This window comes from Ctenopharyngodon idella, chromosome 20, assembly GCF_019924925.1.
Source record: "Ctenopharyngodon idella isolate HZGC_01 chromosome 20, HZGC01, whole genome shotgun sequence".
NCBI lineage: Eukaryota > Metazoa > Chordata > Actinopteri > Cypriniformes > Xenocyprididae > Ctenopharyngodon > Ctenopharyngodon idella.
In genome coordinates this window covers 18,638,981-18,663,929 of record NC_067239.1, presented here as the reverse complement: position 1 = coordinate 18,663,929, position 24,949 = coordinate 18,638,981, and the positions used below count along the sequence as shown (strand labels likewise).

Here is a 24,949-nt window from a genome sequence, read left to right as displayed (position 1 = left end):
AAAAGATATATGATATGAAATCTTGGATAGTAATAAGAGGGTAAAACTTAATTTGTGAGGTTGAGGTAAATTACTTTTGAAGTAAAAGCATTTTAAGGCCTAGATATGACAGTATGGCTGTTTAAAAATATCTTTTTATCATTTCTTGTCAACATAAAAAGTAAACAATATTGTGCTCTTAAAAGACAACCATATATTACATAGCTTACATATAGTTTTCCTAAATAAAATGTACACATAGCTGCGAAAATGAACACAGTGAGCCATACTTCCTGCTTTGGTGCTCTTCTCCATACGGTACTGGGAAATATGTAGGGTGAAGAGCATGTGAGAATTCCAGCGGTCCTCTTCCTTACAGTCAGATCTGCTGGTACTGCGTGCTGCCAGAGCTGCATCCAAGAAAAAAGCCGCCCTCTCTGCAGAGTACGCCCGTAACTCGCTCTGGTTCTGCAGCTGGACATATTTTAAAGAGAGAGTGAGACAGAGATAAAAGAAAGAAAGACAGAAACAATTTGTCAGTAAATTGGATACTGTGCAAATGTTTGAGGTCAGTACAATTTTTATTTTATTTTTTTTTCATTTTTTGAAAAAATTAATCCCTTTATTCAGAAAGGATGCATTATACTGATCAAAAGTGACACTGACAGTAAAGACACTTATGTTTTAAAAGATTTCTATTTCAAATACAGTAAATGCTGTTATTCTGAATGTACTATTCATCAAAGATTCCTGAAAAAATGGTTCATGTTTTACACAAAAATACTAACCAGCACAACTGTTTTCAACATTGATAATAAACAACACCACGTTGTTTATATAGCAAATGCACTTCGGCCATCTGTTCGCCCATGGGCGTGCTGGTCTGAAAACGAGGTGTGTTCAGGTGCATTGTTGGCGTGTTGCTATTCTGAGGCAACTGAAAACGACTGCGCCATTGACCAACAAAAAACTGGTCTAAAGTGAATGGGGCAGTATTTTTTTAATATTTAAAGGGCGAGTTAGTAATATGCAGCTATAAGCAGGTGCACAACGTGCGTACACAGGGACGTGCAGCAGCACACAAACATGCCAAATATTAAAAATGTATTTACTCATCAGGTTGAGAGTGTCTATATTCTGCCATGTAAATAGCAATCCACCAAACCTGGCTTTTAAAGGGAATGGGAGATGACACTCTGATTGGTTTATTGCATGTTATGCCAAAAACACACCCATGACTCAATAAGAGACTAGGTACAACCCTTTTGGACCATGTGCCTGGCGCGCCGACCATTTTTTCCGCTGTTAAACTAGCAAAAGTGGATTCGGACACGCCCTAAATGCACCTGCGCCATGTGCTTCAGACCATGCGCTTAGATCATTAAAATAGGGCCCCATAATGTGGCACCTAATTATGTTACATTTACATTTTTTTTTTTAAAGATTTTTTAAGAATTAATCTATGCATTCCCAGAGAATCAAACCCATGACCTTGGCACTTCTAGCACCATGCTCTATTATTTGAGCTACAGGAACATTATGTAGACCTACACATACAGTACAAACTCTAATGCACCTGGGATCCACAGACTGGGTCCTCTCTCAGGGAAATTCCTGCGCCCTGACTGTCCTGGGAAGTCCCTTTGGAAAAGTCAGCCAACAGGTCTCTCAGCACCTCCTCCCTACCACAGATTTCCACAGCGGACACACGGATGGAGAATCGTGTGCCGGCCTTCTCTTTCCTTTCCTCGATGAGCTTAAAGAGCCAAGATATAGCACAGGGTGCCACACCTAAGCTCTGTGTAGAGCTGTCCCTGCCGATCATGGTGTAGCTTTTGCCTGTGAGGTAAAGGTGAATTATGGTGAGCTGGCATTGTTGAAGAAAGATGTAACCAAACATTCAGGATTGTGGGACTGAAGGTAAAATGTTAGTATTTACTGAAAGTGATAAATACTACACTATATCATGATTTAATTGTCTTTATATGGTGAGCAAAGAAGTGAGCAGCATTTGTCAACACTGTGACATTGTCACCTGATTAACTTAGCTTGACTTAACTACATAATGATATAAGAGCAGACCTATAATAAGATTTGTGTTAAAATTAGCACTGTGCATGTAAAACGCCCCTGAGCTAATAAAATTAACCTAACAGAATGTTAGTCATGAGAGAATATACCACACTAAAGCAGAGCAAATGAGCAGCCAAGCTAACTATGGGGGATTGAAGCAGCATGGTGGGAGGCACACATTCTCTCACAGTAAGGGGCTGAACAACAAAAAACTGAGCGCTTTTCAAACACAAAGTGTAAAACGAGGGCACTTTGTGTTCAGCAAACCGCTATTACTGTTCAAACACATATGCCCTCTCCGCGTTTTCTCTGCCTCCTTGCTAGGCAATTTCAAGTGTAGCCAAAACATTAGTGTATTTCGCATCACTTTGCCTTTCGCCTCATGTGAGTAATGGCTACTCTATCTGAAAATGGATTCTGAACAATGCATTATCTGTCAAAGCATGAAGAGTTGTGACAGAGGGAGGTGGGCTATAATAACAATAAAGTTAAAAGATTAGTTCACTTCAGAATTCAAATTTCCTGATAATTTAATCTCCCCCATATCATCCAAGATGTTTATGTCTTTCTTTCTTCAGTCGAAAAGAAATTAAGGTTTTTGAGGAAAACATTCCAGGATTTTTCTCCTTATAGTGGACTTTGACAGCTACCAACTGGTTAAAGGTCCAAATTGCAGTTTCAATGCAGCTTCAAAACACTCCCAGCTGAGGAATAAGGGTCTTATCTAGCGATTTCAAAGTACTGCTTCAGGAAGCTTCGGAGCATAATGAATCAGCGTATCGAATCATGATTCGGATCGCGTGTAAAACCGCCAAACTGCTGAAATTACGTGACTTTGGCGCTCCGAACCGCTGATTCATTATGCTCCGAAGCTTCCTGAAGCAGTATTTTGAAATTGGCCATCACTATATAAGTCATTATTTTGTTTTTTTTGGTGCACCAAAAATATTCTCGTCTCTTCATAATATTAATATTGAACCACTGTACTCACATGAACTGATTTAAATATGTTTTTAGTACATTAATGGATCTTGAGAGAGGAAATGTCATTGCTCCCTATGTAGGCCTCACGGAGCCATCGAATTTAAACAAAAATATCTTAATTTGTGTTCCGAAGATAAACGGGTCTTACGGGTGTGGAACGGCATGAGGGTGAGTAATAAATGACATTATTTTCATTTTGGGTGAACTAACCCTTTCATTACTGTAAAAAGTGGATACTAGTTTGAATAGATGTTTACCAACCGAGGTTGGCTTGACCAAAACAGAAGATGCAGCCATCTGCCCCGTTGACCACAGATTGGATAACCTCTGCCACTGTCCCTGAGCACACCTCCGCCTGAGGATACAAACAAAGATTTAAACATCAAATCAAACAGTTCTATTAGTTTTACATATTTATAATTCACACAGACAGAATGATAGAATGACGGACAGACGGAACAATAGACAGAATGACAGACAAAATAAGACAGATAGAATGACAGACAGACAGACAGGCAGACAGAACAATAGATCGAACGACAGACAGACAAACAGACAGACAGACAGACCAATAGACAGAATGACAGACAGACAGAACAATAGATAGAATAACAGACAAGACAAAAAGAGACAGAGAGAACAACAGACAGAACAATAGAACTATAGATGGATGGATTGATAAACAGACAGACAAAATAATAGAATTACAGTCAAGACAGACAGCCAGCCAGAATGATAGAGAATGATTCCCCATGTAACATCTTGCTTGTCCTTGCCAACTTTCCAAATAGATGAAGAATACAGTAAGGACACAGATGAAGATTTTAAACCTTGGAATTATGTGTGTGTATTTTGCCGCTTGAGGAAAGCTTTGACAGTGTTGTTGTAAGAACAACCTCTGATGTGCGCTCGCTCAAAGCCTCTTTTGTTCTGAACAATGTGGGGTAGTCATTGATCATCAGACCTGATGTTTCTAGGACAGGAAACCCAAAGACTCCAAACTCCCAAAGAGTTCAGGAGGAAGCAGAGAAAAGAGCTCTGTTATCTTTTCCTTTGAGATTCCTTCAGGCGCTGTGGGCTCAGAACGATAACCCCAACTCACCAACCCAAACCTTTTATCTCCCTCACAAACCAAGCGAAACTGAATATCTCCCTTACGAATTGCTTTGATCTCAGCATGGATGTCCTGCCTGTTTGACATCAATTCTATGTAGATTTTTGCTCAAAATGATAAGTACAGACAGGAAATTGGGGACATCTCTTTGGTATAACTTGCAAAATGCTTGCTTTTATTATTCTGATTGCCCAAAATTGATGCATTTATACCCTTACTGTACCTGTGAAGCATCTTGAGTGAAGATGGCATCAAAGGTAAACATCTTTGGGGCGGTGGCAGAGGCAGAGCGTGTGCAGGTGGGCGGCTCACAAAAGGTCAGCTGTTTCTTATGGGCGTCTACTTTAAGAAAGGACATGGATTCTGAGGTGTCTCGTGATCCTTTGGCAGGGCATATCCGCACCATTACTTTCACCTGCAAAGCACACAATTACATTCAAATCATAATTATGTTATTACATAATTTTATTTGTGACAAGCTCCTTTTGAATTGGCAGCTATACGACTATAATTGCACCCTCCTACCAGCTAATTCTCGCAATTATTGAGTGGTTTGTTGCAAGAATAATGTCTTTCAGTTTTCTGGCCAAGGACTCCCCTCATACTGGCAACTTGGAAAGCATGTAATCAGCAGAAGATGAATGCTGAGATTCCCAAAGCCCTTCTGTTCCCAGAAGGGAACATCCTGCTGTAAAGTGTGGCTGGATTCACAAAACAGACCTGCCATGTTCTGACCACTCACTTCAAATCAAAATGAAACTGATCATCCAAGCATAAATATTAAGGAGCACAACTGTTTTCAGCATTGGTGATAATAAGAAATGTTTCTTGAGCACCAAATCAACATAGAATGATTTCCATAAGATCATGCGACACTGAAAACTGGAGTAATGGCTGCTGAAAATTCAGATTTGTCCTCACAGGAATAAATTACAGTTCAAACTATATTAAAATTAATTGAAATTGTATTTTAAATTGTATTTTATTTGTTTTTAATACAATACCGTAACAGTTTGAACATTAGTGTACTTTAGAAGCATTCAGAAGTCAACAACTGGAACATGGCACAAAGAACTTGATTAAAAGTGTCCTTCAAAATCATATGACTAAAGTTCCTCACATCGATAGCAATGTGGTAAAGCTATGGTTATTGTTATGTCGGCCATTGTTAATTTCCATCTCTAGGGATACTTTTATGCATCAGTGTTATTTTCAATCTAAGATCAATGCTTCTGGTTATAAGAAGTCATCTTCCTTATTAAATCAAAAACTAATTTAAGTTCAACTTCATTTAGGGGCCATAAATCCAAAGCTATGTGTCTGATAAAGTAACATGAACTATCTATAATCACTTTGAGACATATGATAGACTTAACACAATAAGGTTCCAGGTGGTAGGGTCACTGAAACTTGCATGCAACATCCATCCATTTTTTACTTCTTAAACACAAGCAAATGAATGATAGCAAAATGAAACGACACATCCCGCATGACTGAGGCAGAGCAGTTTATTACTACACCTACTCAGTGAAGCAATAATGTACTTGACTGTTAGCGTTTAACGCCTTATTTTATAGCTCTGCCACTAGGGACACTTTTAGAGTAGACAGCAACAAACAGCCCCTGAAGTTTACAGTCCTCCATTGAGATAAAGTATTCAGTTGGCAGACAATATGGATCTCTGTTGTCTGATCAGACTCTCTATGTTCCTTATTCAAAGTGACATGTTTGGCATTAAAGACTGTTAGCTTTCCCTTCCAAGAAATAGATAGAAAATCAACATTCTTTTAAAATCACTTAGTATTCTAGGCAAGATAAAACTAAAAGACCAAATTAAAATATAAAACACTTTTACAACTATAAAATACTTTTACAACTATAAAGCACTTTTACAATTTAAGGTTGTTAAAAAGTGCTAGTCTAGAAGTATAGTTTTCACTTAGCAAACATGAGGATCCAGGTCCAATTCCGACATAAATTAAAAAAAAAAAAAAAAAAAAAAAAAAATATTTTTTAAATAAACCATACGCAATTGCAACTGAACCTGATAGCAAGTGATCACCATATATTTAAGAAAAAACACTTTTTTTAACATTATGATAAAAATTTCTTTTGTGTTTAAATTACGAGTTTCAAGCAACTCATTTCAATGATACAATTCAAATACATTTTTTTTTTTTTTTTTGGAATTTGCAATAAAAATAGAAAAATGGCAAATCAAACAATTCCCTCGAGTGTAAAAGCACCAGTGATTTGTCAATCAGTCAATTCCACACAGATTAACTTCCATTAGCGCTGCCTTCCCACAATCACCTGTTCCTCTCTACCTGCCATCTTCTAAGCACTTTGACATTTCCTTCCTCCAAAAATAAAGAAAATGAGAGTGTTCATACCCATTTCCTGCACAAGTACATCAAAATCAGCAGGCAACACACTTAAACTCAGTGGGGCTTATTAGCAATCACTTCACTGTCTTTTTCTTGATAAACCTCATTAAAAACTTGCAGCTGCCTGCCTTTGGTGTGACTTTAGAAAACTTTTAATGCCTGTTGTAGCACATTTTCTAATGCTGTGTTTGCACAATGCATCAACACAATCAGATGCAATTAAGGTAATGAAAATGCTTTATTTACATAGAGTCTTCCAACTGCAATGGATATGATGATGTAATAAGCTTCTCTTGAGATTTTGAGGAGTAAGTCAGGTGACCTCACCGTTCTTAATGAGCGAATCATCTCCCTGCAGACATGACGCCATAATAAACCTGCACCACCTGCTGGTGTTTATGAGTCAGCAGTCTATTATAGTATCTAATGCTAAGAACACACATTATCTTCTTACTTTCCCACAGAGAAGTCATCTTAAACCAGACTCTAATGGGTTTCATCTCTTTGAATTTATTTAGAGTGCATCACCTGTGCTGGAGGAGGGTCATACATGGGTCAGTGCAATCTTCCTTGGCTTTTAGACCTCCAGGGGGTGTTAAGGAAAGGAATGAGTTTGTTACTCAAAATAGCAGCAACATGCTGAGATGTTCATGATGCTCTATAGAGTCCCATAAGGGAATATATATGGAACTGTCAGTTACATGGCAAGATGCAGCAGTATATGTACAAATGTTTCAGAGAAGACATTGAAAGGGCACGACCTCAGCTCATTATGGTTAGCAGGTTAATATTAAGCAGATGCTCTTTATACAAAGTGACTTAAAGTACACTAATTGCAGTAACAGTCCCCCTGGAGCGACCTGGGATTAAGTGCTTTGCCTAATGGGCAGCAGTGTGCTTTAGCATGACAGTAAACATAGTAACTGTCCAGACACTGAGAATTATGGCATTTTTGCCAAATGGTCAACTCATCCCTGTATTGTCTGTGAGACTACATGAGGGAGATGTAGGAATTCACAATATATCGACACCATAACAATTATTGGCCTATATTAGAAATTAGAAATTTAATTGGCATTGGTTGATTGGTTGATATTTAATACTATTTTTACATTTAGATTATGTTTGCTGTCATCTAATGCTGTCATCTAACGTCACTTAAAGTTCATCTTTATTTAAAAACACTGTTAAAAGTAATCTTAAGCAAATCTCCAAAATTAATATGGATTTTCATTCTGTACATTAAAATTGTGGGTATATTAAAGTTGTGAAGTCTAAAATTCACATGTAGAATTTCAAACAATTTATTTTTAGTTTTTAGTGGGAAGTGAAATAGTAAATTTTAGTAAGTTTTAGAGGGAAATGAAATAGTAAATTGTGCGCACGATTTAGTTATCTACTATTTTTTTCCTGCGTGTCATGTCCGGGGCTCCGTAGTTTTATCTTTTATAAATTGTATTGAAATTTACCATTTATCGGTTGTCAGCCATAATAATTATCGGCTTATCATATCAGACAGAATTTGAATACTGTGCATCCCTAAGAGAGATGTAATATTAGTTATATACAAAGTTCTGTCATGAAACTCTAGATGGCGCAGGCTAGGTCCTTTAACTCAACCTGCTTGTAATCACATCATTATCTATAGGACACAGCTGATTGGTTCTCGCTGTACCAGTAGCCAATGAGCTTGTGTGCTTAACCTTCAAAATACCTTGGCAGCATTTCCTTAGCAGTGCAGCTCACTTCAGAAACCCTCCACCTTCCCCAGCTCCACTTGTATAGATCTGCTACGGGTAATTCATCTGCGCCATATTTTACAGCAGCAGCATCTCTTACTTGCTCACAGCAGCGTGTCGTGTATGTATTGGCAGTAGCAAGTCCCGTATTTGCTCTGCAGCAGCAGCAGCAGCAATAAAAGCAACAGCAGCAGCGTAGCAGATCTATTCCGCAAAGACCAAACATACAGCATTGTCATACCCATTACCATGCCAAACACTCCGAGAGTTGTCATGACAGTAAGCAGACAGGAAGTGAAGTGGGAGAGAGAGAGGGGGGCAGGATCAGGCGCTATATATCAGCGTGCTGCCTACGAGGCTATCGGCACCGACCACAAACATACAAGTTTTTATACTAAACTTCAGCATTGATACTAAACAACCAGCATGGGGCAGCAGGGATGTCAGTTTGCTCATTTTATCCCTGCTATCTTAAAATAGTCTTATTTTTTACAATCCCTTACAATCCCAAATATCAAATATTAACATCTGATCTGTTGATTGTTTTTCATATACTTATAGGGAATCCTCAAACCCAATAATCCAGATGACAAAAAGTGATGCTCATAATTCTGGTGTTCAAATAATCCAAGAATGAGACACAGAAATGGCCAGTGGGCCATCATAAGCATTTCTATACTAAGACTGTCCAGCATTAACAAACAACCCTATTCTGAGAGAGAAATATGTCTTTTATCCAAATGCCCCCTGATGTCATTCTCTGACCCTTCTGTTTTCATACATAGCTTTTCCCACTCCCACGGCCTGTCAGTCACTTGCAGCGAAGAATGCTGTCTGGCATTCCGAAGGAGCTTCTTGGAATACCAACAGCCTGGGAAATCAGGACAACTGGGCCAACCCATGCTGTCACACACAGTCTGCTTTGATGGTAACCCGAGAACTAGCCAAATTGATAAACCCACTGAGAATTCTTGAGCAGAGGGCAACCAGAGGTTTACACATGATGTCAGTTTAGAAAAATAGTTTCTATAATTATGAAGTATAAGTTGTCATGGCTTATTATTCACTTTGAGATTACAATAATTTTCACAAAATGTTAGGCTTAATTGGATCATGTTTTATAAATCAAAAAGCTTTTGAAGAACTGGTAATAGACTTTTTTGTACCTTTCCCATCCCGGGGCTATCCTTAGCCTTTGACCCTGCCCTGAGGAGACATGGGGGTACAGGTGGGGGCGAGAGCTGCAGGGCAGCGCTGAAGCCATCAGTGTAGAAGAACGGCTCTTCTGGATCAGGTGGGGAGGGAGGAAGCGGCTGAGGCTTCTTTCGTTTGGAGAGGTTCAGCTTCTGGGCAGCCCTGTGAAAGATCAGCAAACAAAAAGTTAGGTCAAGGAGTCATGTCCAGAAGGCACTTCCTGCATTAGACCTGCATTGCTATACGACTACATATCTGTCCTCCAAAAATTTGAGATGAACACATTTTGAATGGATGAGTTTGCATGTCTATGACAAACCAGCAGCAAAAGAATATGATTACGAGCAACTACATTTATACACAATAAATTTAAAGGCTGCATTCATTTGATCTAAATATACTAAAAACAATAATACAAGTAAAATTATTACAATTTAAAATGTGTTTTTACTTTTTTATATTATATAGTAATTTATTCCTGTGATGGCAAAGCTGAATTTTCCACAGTCATTACTCCAGTCTTCAGTGTCACATGATCCTTTAGAAATCATTCTGATTTACTGATTTGGCACACAAGAAACATTTATTATTATTATTATCAATGTTAAAAACAGTTGTACTGCTTAATTTATTATTATTATTATTATTATTATTTTGGTGGAAACTGTAATGCATTTTTTTCAGGATTCTTTATTGAGAAACAGCATTTATTTTAAATAAAAAGCTTTTGTAACAATGTAAAAAAAAAATTACAGTATTTTTTTTTCCAATTTAATTCACTGCTTTTTTGAATAAAAGTATTGATTTCTTCAAAAAAATAAAAAATAAATAAACAAAATAAAATAAAAAACAAATCTTACTGACCCTAAACTACAGTGTCCTCCACTAATATTGGCACCCTTGGTAAATATGAGCATATCCTTTTGAACTTTCATTCAAAAAATTCACAAAATTCTAAGATCTAAAATTTCATTGAAGTAAAACAGGGAATCTCATTATGAAATAAACAATTTTCTCCAATGCACGTTGGCCACAATTATTGGCAACCCTAAAAATTCTTATGAGTAAAATCTCTGAAATATATTCCTATTCATATTTAAATTTTTTTTAGCACACCAGGGTGACTAGGAGCATGAAATTGTCCAGCCATGACTTCCTGTTCCACAGGAGCACAAATATGTGTAAACACAAAGGCCAAATTTCCTTAATCATTCATCACAATGAGAAAAAACAAAGAACATAGTTCTGATGTACGACAAAAGATTGTTGAGCTTCACAAAACAGAAAGTGACTGTAAGAAAATAGCTAAAGCACTGAAAATCCCCATTTCCACTATCAGGGCAATAATTAAGAAGTTCCAATCAACTAAAGATGTTACAAATCTGCCTAGAAGAGGATGTGTGTCTAAATCATCCTAATGCATGGTGAGGAGGAGAGTTTGAGTGGACAAAGACTCTCCAAGGGTCACAGCTGGAGAATTGCAGAGAGTCTAGTAGAGTAGAGTCTTAGTAGAGTCTTGAGTCTCAGAAAGCCTAAAAAAAATGATCAAACAGCACCTACATCCCCAAAAACAATCTCCAGCATGTTCAGTTGTCAGACACGACTGGAACTTCAAATGGGACCGGCTTCTATGTTCAGATGAAACTAAAAAAAGAGCTTTTTGGCAACAAACCCACCAGAAGGGTTTGGTGCAAACAGGGATAAAAAGTACCCCATGCCCACGGTTAAATATACTGCTGGATCTTTAATGCTGTGGGCCTATTTTGTTGCTGGAGGTCCTGAACATCTTGTTCAGATACATGGCATCATGGATTCTGTCTAATACCAACAGATAAAAAATCAAAACCTGACCGCTTCTGCTAGAAATCTTATAATGGGCTGTGGTTCGATCTTCAGTCAGGACAATGATCCAAAACAAACATCAAAATCAAAACAAAAATGTGTCACTGAGCACAAAATGAAGCTTCTGCCATGACCGTCCCAGTTCCCTGACCTGAACCCTAAAGAAAATGAGTGGAATGAACTGAAGAGAAGCACCACTAACATGGAGCTGGGAATCTGAAGGATCTGGAGAGATTCTACATGAAGGAATGGTCTCTGATTTCTTCTCAGGTGTTCTCCAAACTCATCAGGCATTATAGAAGATGATTCAGAGCTGTTATCTTGGGAAAAGGACGTTGCAATAATTGGGTGCCAATAATTGTGGCCAACGTGAACTAGAGAAAAAAATTTTATTTCATAATGAGATTTTCCCCCCACTTTCAATTGTTGTCCTTCAATGAAAGGTTAGAATTTTGTGATTTTTTTTAAATAAAAGATCAAAAGGATAAACAATGCAGATTTATTTTCACAGCCACCTTTGCTCATATTTACTAAGGGTGCTAAAATTACTGAAGGGCACTGTAAATGTGCTAATGTGAAAAGTCAATAAAGAGTGGGATGCAGAAAGCCACAGAGAAAAACTTAAAGTCTTAAAAGAAAAGACAAAATGTTCCTCATCTAGCTACAGAATACGTATGGGCACAAGATTGCTGACAACTGGTAGTTAAAATTTGAAGAAGAAAAAACAACAACAACTCATACAGTTAATGGTTTATAAAGACATAATGTCTTTGTTATTTCTAAAAATGCTAAATATTTTATTTTAGGGTTATGGTTAGGCTAAAGTAATTATAATTAGCTACATAGCCTAAAGTATATGGAGACTCCTGGTTTGGCTTTCCAATTAAGTCAAATCTTAATGTTATACCAATGGCATTCTTAAGAACCTCCCCAGAGGAGCAGAACCTTTTAAGAAGTACACAATAATGAAAAATAAGTGTTCAACAAGCACATATTGGTGTGGTGTTAGGCTGTCCACATGCTTTTGGTCATACATATGTTGTAATGGTAAAAAGGTGCAGGCTATCTAAAGCTCTGTGTGTTATCCAGCTCACATTCATGTCTCTATGCCTGTTAGCATGAGGCTGAAGGGCTTGAGTAGAAAAGATTGAGCTCATTAAATGCCTCACTCTTCCTTTCTCTCACTCCCTCCAACTCCTTCAGCACAGCCTCTTCAGGGGTGAAAAATCACAGAGAACACTGTGTAATTACAGTCTCCATGAAGGACACAAGAGGAGGCCCCCACAGGAAATGTGTATGTGCTATGCATTAAAAGGTGTGAGTGGATGTGTGTGCAAACACACACAAATTACAGAAAGAAATTAGCACTGAGCATCATCACCATGTGTATGTTTAAATATGGAAACACTATTAAATTAGAATTTTTGGTTAAATTGAGAAAATTTAATGCCAATAAATATGTCTTACCAGCCTCTCCATATATAAATAAAATTATTACTAATATAGAAATGAACATAACAATTTTTTAATAATAACAATGCAAAATAAATCATAATATAACAACATAATATGTGACCCTGGACCACAAAACCAGTCATAAGTCGCACGGGTATATTTGTAGCAATAGCCAACAATACATTGTATGGGTCAAAATTATTATTTTTTTTGCTTTTATGCCAAAAATCATTAGGATATTAAGTAAAGATCATGTTCCATGAAGAAATTTTGTACATTTTCTACCGTAAATATATCAAAAATGTATTTTTGTGAGTGGATATGCATTGCTAAGGCGGTTTTCTCAATATTTTGATTTTTTTGCACTCTCAGATTCCAGATTTTCAAATAGTTGTATCTCGACCAAATATTGTCCTATCCTAACAAAGGCATGAAAAAGTACAGCTACTGAATATTTCATATAATTGTTAAACATTTACACAAGCATACATTAGTATGACATACTAGCTTATTTATTCAGCTTTCAGATGATGTATAAATCTCAATTTCAAAAAATTGACCCTTATGACTGGTTTTGTGGTCCAGGGTCACATATATTATAAATTATACAAACATAATATGTTCTGAATGGCCAGTAGGATAAATAAACAAACAAGCAAACAAACAAACAATATAAAGTAACCAGCAGGGCATTTTACTTTCTCACCAAAGCCATTTTTATTCTCATTTGGCACTTGTTGAGTGTTAATTTTGGACCCTGGGTGTGAATGAGGCAGAGAGACTGAGAATAAAAAAAGAGAGCTCCTAATAGGGGGCATAAGAGGTTGGAAAAAAATACTTGAGTGAGAGGAGGAGGGTTTTATTAAAATTAAACCCACCTATGGAGACAAAGCCTCTTTTTTGCCTCCTCCTCCTCCACACACCTCACCTTTTTACACACACATACAGCGCATCTTCTAACATAAAGAGGAAACCCACGCCCACATGTAGGGCAGAGAGCCGCATTCACAGCGTCTGGCTGCACGACAAATGCTTTACAAGCGTCTTATGAAGCACAACACAGTCACACACACAAAAGATTGAGATATCAGTCAGGAGCGAACAGAGGTGAGTGACCAGAGTGGGAGAAAAGCAGCATGGTAGAGTGAGCTCCGATACGCTAGGCTGAGCTTTTTCCAGATGCACCCACCTGTTAAATCTCCCTTCCCTGCCCTGCAGTGAGCAGTCTCCCTCTCGATTTGCTATTACTGCAGGTGATGTTTTAGGGTTGCAACTGAGAGCAAACCAATGCACTGTGGTTACTAAAGCACTTTTACAACCTTAATGATGCATACTTAGGTGTTGAACAATGGAGCGGAGCAAAAATGAAATTTCTATCATAACTTACTCACCCTCATGTCATTTCAAACCTATATGAATTCCTTTCTTTTATAGAATCAAACAAAAGAAGAAAAAAAACTTTGAAAAATATCTCAGTGTTGTTTTGGCAATACAGTGAAAATCAGTGAGGTTCAGTGTTGATTTGGTATGGACAAAAGCAATTGAAATATTCTTAAAAAATATATTATTTTGTGTTTTTCAGAAGACAGAAGGGCATACAGGTTTAAAAAGACTTGAGGGTGAATAAATATGGACAGAATTTACATTTTATTGAAAGAAACCCTGGGAATCAAACCCACATTCTTGGGCTGCAAACACCAGTTAAACTGCACATACCCTATAGAAAAAAACATGTAATGGTAAATGAGCAACTCAAAAGGGTCCACTATACTTACAGTTCTCTCCAATCCATTATCTCAGTTCAGAGGTCATATCAGCACAGCAGTGAGAAAAGCAGCTTTTTAACTTGTTCATTCCAGACCCCGGTAAGAGCACTCCACGGCTCCCGGCACGTGTGAGAGCAAGGCGGGGCGGGTGCGGAAGGCGTGCTGGAGATGGGGGGCTAGAGGTGTCTGCTGGAGGACGGGGCGATGTGATTACTGTCACTGTCATCAGGGGTCCACTTCATGCAAATTCCCAGACGAGGAAGTGGATACAGGTGCGACGAGATCCGAGAGGCAAGAAGCAGATGTCAGAAACGCTCATGATGACCCCCAAAAGTTTTCTGCAGAACGGACGGGTAAGCAGTGCTCCTGCAGTGAAGCATTTTCCGCCACGTTGTACTTCCACAGAGCACGTCACCAATGGTTGACTTCTCAAAGTTTAGCTCTTCCGTTCACCTGTTGAAAATTGATGTGTTTGTAACCCAAAACTGCAATCAACTTTTCATCTTTCTTTTCCACTTCCCTCCAAGGTAGCCCTCACTTCTTCACCTCTGCATCGAGGCTGGGCGGGGGCACATCATCCCTCTCTGCTGCGCTCCTTTCCTCCGCGCTTTTGCTTTCCTCTCTGCCACTAGCCCATTGACAGAACTCCCAGGGAAGACAGTGGAAAAGGCAAATCCCCTGGGATGAGGGGAAAAAAAGAGTCGATTCCTGCTTCTGCTGTTGCTGGGAAACCCTGGCAGAAGTCCAACGGTCCTCTCCGTCTACTCTCCGCGTCTCTCCCTCAATCTGGTGAGTCGCTCTCACCTTCTCCCTCTCGCTTTGCTGCACTCGCTCTCTCCCTCTCCTCTCCTCAGCCCAGCCCCCTTTCCATTCCCCTCCCAGACACAGTGTCAGTACACAGCTGCTGTGCAAAGCGCCACTGATAGGCAGCATGCTCCACACACACTTGTCTGCGCACGCACACACACATTCTCTCTTTCAATCACACGAACACACTTCGCTGACGTGCAAAGCATGCACTTTCACACACACTGGCATGAATACTTCATGAGTGCTGAGGAGCCCCCTTTCCTCATTCTGCTGGACTTCAAAGAGACTGAGTTAGTGTGTGTGAAACAGAAGCAAGGAAACAGTATAATAAGTGTCTTCCTGCTCTTACACATGTCAATCCGTTTCCTACTATTAACATAACAAAAAGAGAGCAAAGATGAAGATGAAACCTATTACAGATGATATTCTGACAATTGTGTGAAAATCTGTCATCTAATTTGTACTTCTAAATTTGTTTTTGCCATACAGTGAAAGCAAAACAACATTGAACCCCATTGACTTTCATTGTATGGACAAACAAAACAAAACACTGAAGAAGAAAAAAAATCATACAGGTTTGGAATGAAATGAGGGTGACTGAATTGTCGTTTTTGGGTAACTGTTCCTTTTAGGATGGTGATTAGCAGAATACAAATAAGGGCTGGTTAGATGGATGGATGGCAGCACTGATGGATAAATCAATGGCGCAAGATAAAACAAACAGGTGTGCTGCGAGATGTTAATGAGGACATTAGCCCGCAAGCAAAGCTACAGACCTCCACTGCTTCACTAATAGTCAGAAAACAATGCTGTTAACTATTAACTATGCAGACCCAGCCTTTAGGTGCTTGGGGAAAAGAAGAGTGCCAATTAACATGTAATATTTATGTTTGTGGGTGTGTTTGGGATGATGAATTGGTGAATGAGGTGGAATGAAAGAAGAGAGATGTTCTGTTCCAGCAGAAAGTATGACATATAGCCTTGCAGGACTTAGTCTGATAGCTTTGTCCAATAGTAGATTCACCTGCTCTGAGTCACCATTCCCTCAACAATATGTAATATGGCCATTGGTCAAGCTGACAATGCAATAAACTCAGATAACTCTGTTTGCAGGTGGGTGAGAGTTTGTTTCTTTTTGTCTCTCCAAACTCGAATCTCTCCAAAAAAGTATTGATCTTTCCAGTTTTTGAGTTTTAAAAAGGATTCAAAATCCAGCGTTTTTGTCTTGTCTTTTAAAAAGCAACAAAGATGTGACAAAATGTTTAAATGTCAACTGCAGCCCATTTTATTAATATAATTTGATTTAGATGCTTTTAAAGAAGTACACAGCCTGGCCAAAAAAAAAAAAAAAAAAAGTTACTGTTTGGATTTTAATAGGCAAATAAGAATCTATGAATGGATCATTATTACAGTGATTATTATGTTTTTAGCATGTTATATGTTTGGCAACGGTTCTTTTAACCCTTAAAGATGGAGTGTGTAGCTTTTCATTTCTTAAACAACCATGTGGGAAGACACATCATGGCCATATTCCAGGATGATGATGTCAAGATTCACCAGGGTTTAAATTGTGAAAGAATGGTTCAGAGAGCATGAAGAATCATTTTCACACATGAATTGGCACCTCTGAGTTCAGACCTTAATTTTATTGAAAGTTTTTGGGATGTGCTGGAGGAGACTTTACAGAGTGCTCACCTCTTGCATTGTCCATACAAGATCTTGACCAAAAATTTATGCACCTCTTAATGGAAATAACATCACAACATTTATTTCCATCGAGAGGTGCATCATTTTTTTGGTCAAGATCTTGTATTGACAATGCAAGAGGTGAGCACTCTGTAAAGTCTCCTCTAGCACATCCCAAAAACTTACACTGAGGTTAAGGTCAGTGCCAATTCATGTGTGAAAATGATTCTTAATGCTCCCTCCCAACAATTCTTTCACAGTTTGAGCCTGATGAATCTTGACATTGTCATCCTGGAATATGGCCATGATACATCTTAATACATGGTTGTTTAAGAAATGAAAAGCTACACACTCCATCTTTAAGGGTTAAAAGAACCGTTGCCAAACATATAACATGCTAGAAAAATAATAATCACTGTAATAATGATCCATCCATAGACTCTTAAGTATTTGCCTATTAAAATCCAAACAGCGACTTTTTGTGGGGGGCAGTGTATATTTAAAAGGCAAAAAAAAAAAAAAAAGATTAACCCTTTAGAAATCATTTGAATATGCTGATTTGGTGTTCAAGAATAATTTCTTATTGTTATCAGTGTTAAAAACAACTTTTGAACAGTAGTGTACATGCATTAAAATAAGGTCAATTTTGATTTCATGCTGACAAGTGGCATCTTGCCCACTGGAGTCTCATCATTGCAAGCAAGAGCCAACTTTGCAGCCTGGTCATTAGCTGAGACAGCCTTTAGATTACTTAAGGACAATTTGTCACCAACCTCTCTAATCCCCTTGCAACCTATATCTTGAAGCTCATTATGTGACTAGACGTATAATACATCCTTAATTCCCCCACTTCATTCCTCTCCCTTATTTTCTTTGCTTCAGTCTCCTTGCATCAGTCAACTGTTAAAGAAAATCCTAAGCAAACCATGGCAGCAGATCAATCTAAAACTCTGACCACTGAAAAATCAGAGCTGTCCTCACTTGTGTCATGCAGTCAGAGATTTCTGCAGCTGAAAAAGATGAATAGGCAAGAAGTCTTTGACCCAAAACTATGTTGACCCTCAATATGGCAGTATCAAGCTTTTTGCTATGAGTTATATTTTAAATATCAAGTTCTGTCGTGAAACTTTAGATGGCGCAGGCCGGGTCCTTAACACAACTTGATGATATTTACATCGTTAACTACATGGCACAAACTGATTGGTTCCTGTCACATCTGCAGCCAATGAGCTTGCTGCTTAACATTTAAATAGCTGGTTAGTGTTCACCATAGCAGTTTGCAGAACGCTTTCAGAGTTCCCCAGCTCCACCTGTATAGATCTGCTACAGGTAATTTTATATCTGCTATTTGTGCAGAAGCAGTATATCTTACATGCTCACAGCAGCACATTGGTGTATGTATTGGCTGTAGAAAGTCCCTGTTCTTGCTCTGCAGAAGTAGCAATAATCTACAATAACATCAATAATAAACAGCAGCAGCGTAGCAGATCTATTCCGCCAAGACCAAATACATTAACATTGTCATATCCATTACCATGCTAAAAATCTTCAGAGAGTTGTCATGATAGAAATATGTCTGACAAATTTCCACACTGAATCAATTTAAGGCAAGTCGACATTGGAAAGAAGTTTCAAATATCTGCGAGAATTTGGCCAGTTGTCTCTATATGGACTGAAAAGCTGCTGTTAAACTGAAGATCACTGCTGAAGACCTCCAGCAAAGTTGACCGGAGCTGACCCGTCGAGGCATGGACTCCACTAAACCTCTGAAGGTGTGCTGTGGTATCTGGCACCAAGATGTTGGCATCAGATCCTTTAAGTCCTGTAAGTTGCGAGGTGGGGCCTCCATGGATCGGACTTGTTTGTTCAGCACATCCCACAGATGCTTGACTGGATTGAGATCTTTGGAGGCCAAGCCAACACCTCAGACTCATTGTTGTGCTCCTCAAACCATTCCTGAACCATTTTTGCTTTGTGACAGTGCGCATTATCCTGCTGAAAAAGGCCACAGCCACCAGGGAATACCGTTTCCTTGAAAAGGTGTACATGGTCTGCAACAATGCTTAGATAGGTGGTACGTGTCAAAGTAACATCCACATGGATGGCAGGACCCAAAGTTTCCCAGCAGAACATTGCCCAAAGCATCACACTGCCTCTGCCGGCTTGACTTCTTTCCATAGTGCATCCTGGTGCCATGTGTTCCCCAGGTAAGCGACGCACACATACCCGCCCATCCACGTGATGTAAAAGAAATCAGACCAGGCCACCTTCTTCTATTGCTCTGTGGTCCAGTTCTGATGCTCACATGCTCACTGTTGGCGCTTTCGGTGGTGGTCAGGCGTAAGCAAGGGCACCCTGACTGGTCTGCAGCTTTGCAGCCTCATATGCAACAAACTGCGATGCACTGTGTATTCTGACACCTTTCTATCAGAACCAGCATTAACTTCTTGAGCAATTTCAGCTACAGTAGCTCGTCTGTTGGATCGGACCACATGGGCCAGCCTTCGCTCCCCACGTGCACGTGCTGGTTCACCACTGTTCTTTCCTTGGACCACTTTTCATAGATACTGACCACTGCAGACCGGGAACACCCCAGAAGAGCTGCAGTTTTGGAGATGCTCTGACCCAGTCGTCTAGCCGTCTAGCTTACGCTTGCCCATTTTTCCTGCCTCTAACACATCAACTTTGAAGATAAAATGCTCACATGCTGCCTAATATACCCCACCCACTAACAGGTGCCGTGATGAAGAGATAATCAGTGTTATTCACTTCACCTGTCAGTGTTCATAATGTTTTGCCTGATCGGTGTATAATGTGATTTTGATTTTAAATGCATTAGTAAATGTTGATAAAAATGAATATGAACAAAGATTAATAAATGCTGTTCACTCTAAGTTAATGTTAACTAATGTTAGCAAATGAGACCTTATTAAAGTGTTGCCAAACATAAATTAAAAATAAAAATAAATAAATAAATAAATAAAAAAACAGGAAAACAAGCATGCACATGGTATCTCTAAGTCTTCGTGTCCTACAATGTACAATATGTTGGTGGCATTGTTATTCAACATAATTCTGCACAGTGTTTGGTATTCCCTCACAATGCATATGTGACTGAACAAGGCTAATCCGCTATGCCGTTTCTTTCCTTTAAATCTTAGCGAATATACTCAATCTCTTAAATTATGAATACGAAGTCCTCCTCTTCAGTCATGGCATGCAGGGTCTCTTTCATTTCGACTATATTCCCTTGGTTAGAATCAGCATGAAGCCACTGATTCATATATGACACACCATTGAGAGGCTTCAATGCCTATGGCTAGAAAAAGATCAGCTTAAAGGGCACTGGGGCTCAATAATTGCTGTGAAATCTAAATGGTGTACCCAAAACACCACGACATCACTCAACACCTTCTACTTCTTCCCGACACCTGTGTTACCTGCTGAGCCGCCATGTTCTCACTCGTTCAGTTCTTTGTCTTAATGTTGTATGGCAGCTGCTTTGAGCTCCCGTCATTATTGACTTCTGTTTCAAGAATTGTGCACTGCGACCTTGCCCTGAGGTACACGAGAGCCTTTGTCATGTAGTGCCAGGGGGCATTACCTCCACAAATTATGAGGCAGCTCTTTAACAGCATGCTAGCACATCTGAGTTTGTTGGCGACTATTAGCACACACTCATTTTGATTCAGCCTGGCAGAACATATTCTGATTCTGTTTGCTGGCAGAGGATGAATACAATAAAAAGATGAAGTAGAAGCCACTAGGAACCGATTCCAATCAAACATTCACGTTCAATATTGTGGCCAACAACAGGTTGAGCAGTTGGAGACATCAGGAGCTACCGGGGCTCAGCTGCTTCAAGGACATGGCAGCTTTACTGATCGAAACCCTGAATCCCCCCGTTTCCCCCTTAGACATAATATGGAGAAGGGGGAGTTCAGTCAGTGGGGTGGAGGCACAGCCCCTTTTCATTTTCAAAGGAATACTGCCCGACTGGAAAACATCAAATAGTCCAGCTCAGAGACTCAAGGATCGACTCTGTCAATATCTGCCTGCCATGTGTCCTTTATTGTTTTTCCTCCCCTCTTTTTCTACCCTTTTGAATGACAATGAATAGCTACTGTATGCATGAAAAAAAAACTCTTGAAAGAAGGTCAAAATGCAAAAAAGAGGTGGTTAAAAATGAAAAGCAGGTAATCTCCAGTGATCTTATTAGCATTCATCTATGATGGCATGAGGTGTGAAATGAGAGAGGCAGGATTAAGAGGATGCCTCAAAATCATTAGAGGGCATAAAAAGTGGAGAGACAGATAATGAATTACAAAGAGTGAGACAAAAAAAATAAAATAATTATTAGATTTGAAAAATAAAAAAGAGAGACCTGAATAAGGCCAGACTGGTTGTGTTTTTTTTTAAGGGATAGATCACCGAAAAATGAAAATTTACTCCCCCTTATGTTGACTTTCTTCTGTGAAACACAAAAAAATACATTCTTTTTTTTTTTTTGTCCATTTAATGAAAGTTACGTTTTTTTGTACCCCATTGACTTACATTGTGTGAACAAAAACAGTTGAGACATCCTTTAAATATCTTCTTTTATGTTCCACAGGAGAAAGAAAGACAAACAGATTTGGAACAACATGAGGGTGAATTTTGAAAAAATTGAGTCATAGTCTGCAAACTAAACTGACACATATTGAGTACTGCTAGTTTTAGACAACAAAAATATCAGTACTTCTTAATTTAGTTATTTAAGATCTAATTTGATTTCTTAAGAATGTGTTTACCTTTATATACATACTGTGAAACTGACGGTTTCCGTCCATATAAACTAAAACAGAATCGATTTGCCACGTGATCTCAAAATGGCCGCCCCCATGCGGCGCCCTGCGCCATCAAAACAAAACACCTTTTATTAGGCTACTGATATGGTTTGAGCCTTCATCTCATGTGAGTTACATGATTTTAAACATATTTTTTAAAAGTATTATTCATTTCTATGTGTCAAACTTTTTTGTATGAGGAAAAATTACAGGTAGTGTACCTTTAAATAAAATTAAACTCTACTTGGTGAAGTACAGGAAAGTAATAATTCATAGCATTATCTTTATGATTCTTGAAATACTTTCCCTTTCAATACTGTTTTGCCCTTTAAGAGCTGACCTGGAAAAAAATAGCTTTGCTGCATTTGTGTAAGCAATATATTCTCTTTCTTTTCCTCTTTCTCTCACTTTCACAGTTACAGTTTGTGTTGAGATGTTTCTACTTTTGCTTAATCTGAAGTTTCTAGGCCTCTCTCTCTCTCTCTCTCTCTCTCTCTCTCTCTCTCTCTCTACCTCTCTCTCTCTCTGTCAGCTGTTTCCTGAGTGTCATTGTTCCACACACTCGTAGACTGATGTTTAATTACCACATGCCTTTACATACAAATAAACACACGCACACACATACACACACACACACACACACACACACACACACACACACGCACACCTGTGTGAGTACAGCGCTGACAGGCAGCGTTGGTGCTCAAAGCACCTGAGAATATTCTCTCTGTAAATAGCATTTTAAACAGACTTCATGTCATGAGCTACTTACTGCACTGGAACGAGGGTTGAGGAAGGAGTGAGGGAGCAAGACAAAACAAGGCTGGAAGAACAAGGATGACAAGGAGTGATTGTAGAGAGAAATGAGCGAATGAGAAACAAAAATAGAGTGATGGGGGGAAATAGAGAGAGAATACAAGCTCTTTCTCATCAGACTTTTAAAATTACTTATTCAGCTCCATCTCTCTGCAAACAAACTGGGTCACGGACTGAAACTTTGGCCCAGAATAATCACCACAGTCAGCCAGACCAGGGACATGGCTGTATGCCATGAAAATAACAACAAAACACACTCAACCTGAGGAACAAAAGCTGCCACATGACCTGCACACTGATACGCTATACAATACGTCCTCATCATCAGTAACAGGATGAGAGACAAGAATGAGGTGTCTAGATGAATTCATAAAAGTAATGCTAAATGCTAAATGTTATCTATGCTAAATGCTAATAATAAAGTACAACTAAGCATATCATCAAGCATCATTAGGGTTGTAAATTAAATAGGCTTATCAACCTTTAAAATGAAGGTGAAAACTCTTCCCATACCTTTTGGCTATTAATGTCAAAGGCCACAATATTACATTATTTTAATGTTAATTCATGTCACTTGGAAGAAGCTAGCCAAATTAGCCAAAACTATGCATGAAAAAAATGAAATAAAAAATGAAAAATTTGCTATTTGTTATTTTTTTATATTGTTGAAAAGTTCAAAGAGAAGTTAATAAATATTAATATTTAATATTAACATAAATAAAAAGTGCTTAGTCCACATAATAATAAACACAATAAACACAATCAATATAAAACAAAAATACTCTTACTGTACATGCAAGACATGTTATTCTCATACACTTTTTGAAAGGTTATTGAAAGTTCACGGCTCAAAAAAAAAAAAAAAAAAAAAAAAACAGAAGATAAGCATAATGCAAAGTGATAAACAAAACAGAGAGAATAAGAAGCACGGAGACTAGTAGTAAACAATGTCAGTTCGTACCACAGACGCTTTGTATTTATACTGCTATGCTGCAGTAAATCTCGTTACATTGGATTTTGTGTTGAAGCTTCAATGCACCGTCACAACAAATTTACATATAAGCTTTTGTTTTAGGAAGTTTTGCAGGCTATAACTTTTCCTAACCATGATAAGCTGACACATTTCTACAAAGTGCATATAGTATCGCACACATGAGAGAGCTAGGTTATTGTCAAACCTAAAAGCTTTTGTTAAAAGCAGGTTACAGAACTTGTTAAAAGCAGAAAAGCATGTTCAGCCACATCAGTTACATGATGCATTCCCAACCCCTGCATTCATTACGAGCACTTTCATTCAGTGCAAACAGGTGTCGTCTCTGTTGTTCCCTGACGATTATGCATTTCAGCACAGCAGTCAGCAGGACAATAATGCGGTGCATGACTCCAGCAGATAATACACACTCAGCGTGCCGATGAAAGCCCATGGAAAAGCACATGAGAGAGCCCCTCAGTCACAAAGCGACATCAAAGCCGGGGAGAGACGGTCCCCATCTATGGGGATGGAGAAGCCACTCTGCTTTTATCTGTAAATCTTTAAAGGCGAGATTACAGCTGGCCTTCAGTCGTAAAAACCCACTTGTTCCTGGTACTTGCTTTTTGCACACCTCTGCACAATTCGGCATCATGCATGATATGAAGTATATCACACACAATAAATGACATATATATGTTTGCTATAAAACATATCACTGATCCAGTCGTGATCCTAAAGGTCACAGGGCTGTTGATTGCAGGAGATAAGTGTAAAAATCCCTCCATCACAAAAGCTGAGTGTTTACCTCTTCACTTAAGGTTATGCTGTGCTATATCAGAAAATAAAAACAACCTTACACCTGAAATCTCCGAGGCAAATCTGTGAGTGAGAATGTGTGTGTGAGTCTATATCTGTTCTTACACTCCCTCTGGCATGTTTACTAGACTGACACTTTCAAACAGATGAGAGGAAGAGAATCTGTCACAACAACCATCCTTGATCTATACCTGTAAGAGAAACAACTGGGGTTAAAGGTCACTGAAGCTGCAGTATGCCTCTCCAGTGGGCTCTCTTGCTACAGTGAAAACCTTGATTCGCACAGACACAAGCCTTGGATGGCCCAATAGGAGCGTATTAGGAATTTGGTATGCTCTATATGGGTCATTCTCAAAAAATGTTGACTTTCCGACTAAATGAATAACTTGAAAATTACATTGCATGGGAAATTTAGAACATTTAAACAGCATTTTCTTACTATGAAAATAGTAAGAAACTGTGATCTTCAAAGGCATTCTTCCCTAATTT

At 38.7% G+C, this 24,949-nt stretch overlaps 1 protein-coding gene across 1 annotated transcript in view; it reads right to left on the bottom strand.

The window, feature by feature from the left end:
* Positions 1–24,949, bottom strand: part of LOC127502837 (kinesin-like protein KIF26A) — a 65,488-nt gene that overhangs the window by 1,347 nt on the left and 39,192 nt on the right. Inside the window, exons 5-9 of the mRNA XM_051876241.1 lie at positions 9,443–9,632; positions 4,374–4,565; positions 3,298–3,391; positions 1,556–1,818; positions 270–453 (exon numbers count right to left, since the gene is read on the bottom strand). Coding sequence (XP_051732201.1) covers positions 270–453; positions 1,556–1,818; positions 3,298–3,391; positions 4,374–4,565; positions 9,443–9,632 — 923 coding nt within the window. The remainder of the gene's footprint in view (positions 1–269; positions 454–1,555; positions 1,819–3,297; positions 3,392–4,373; positions 4,566–9,442; positions 9,633–24,949) is intronic.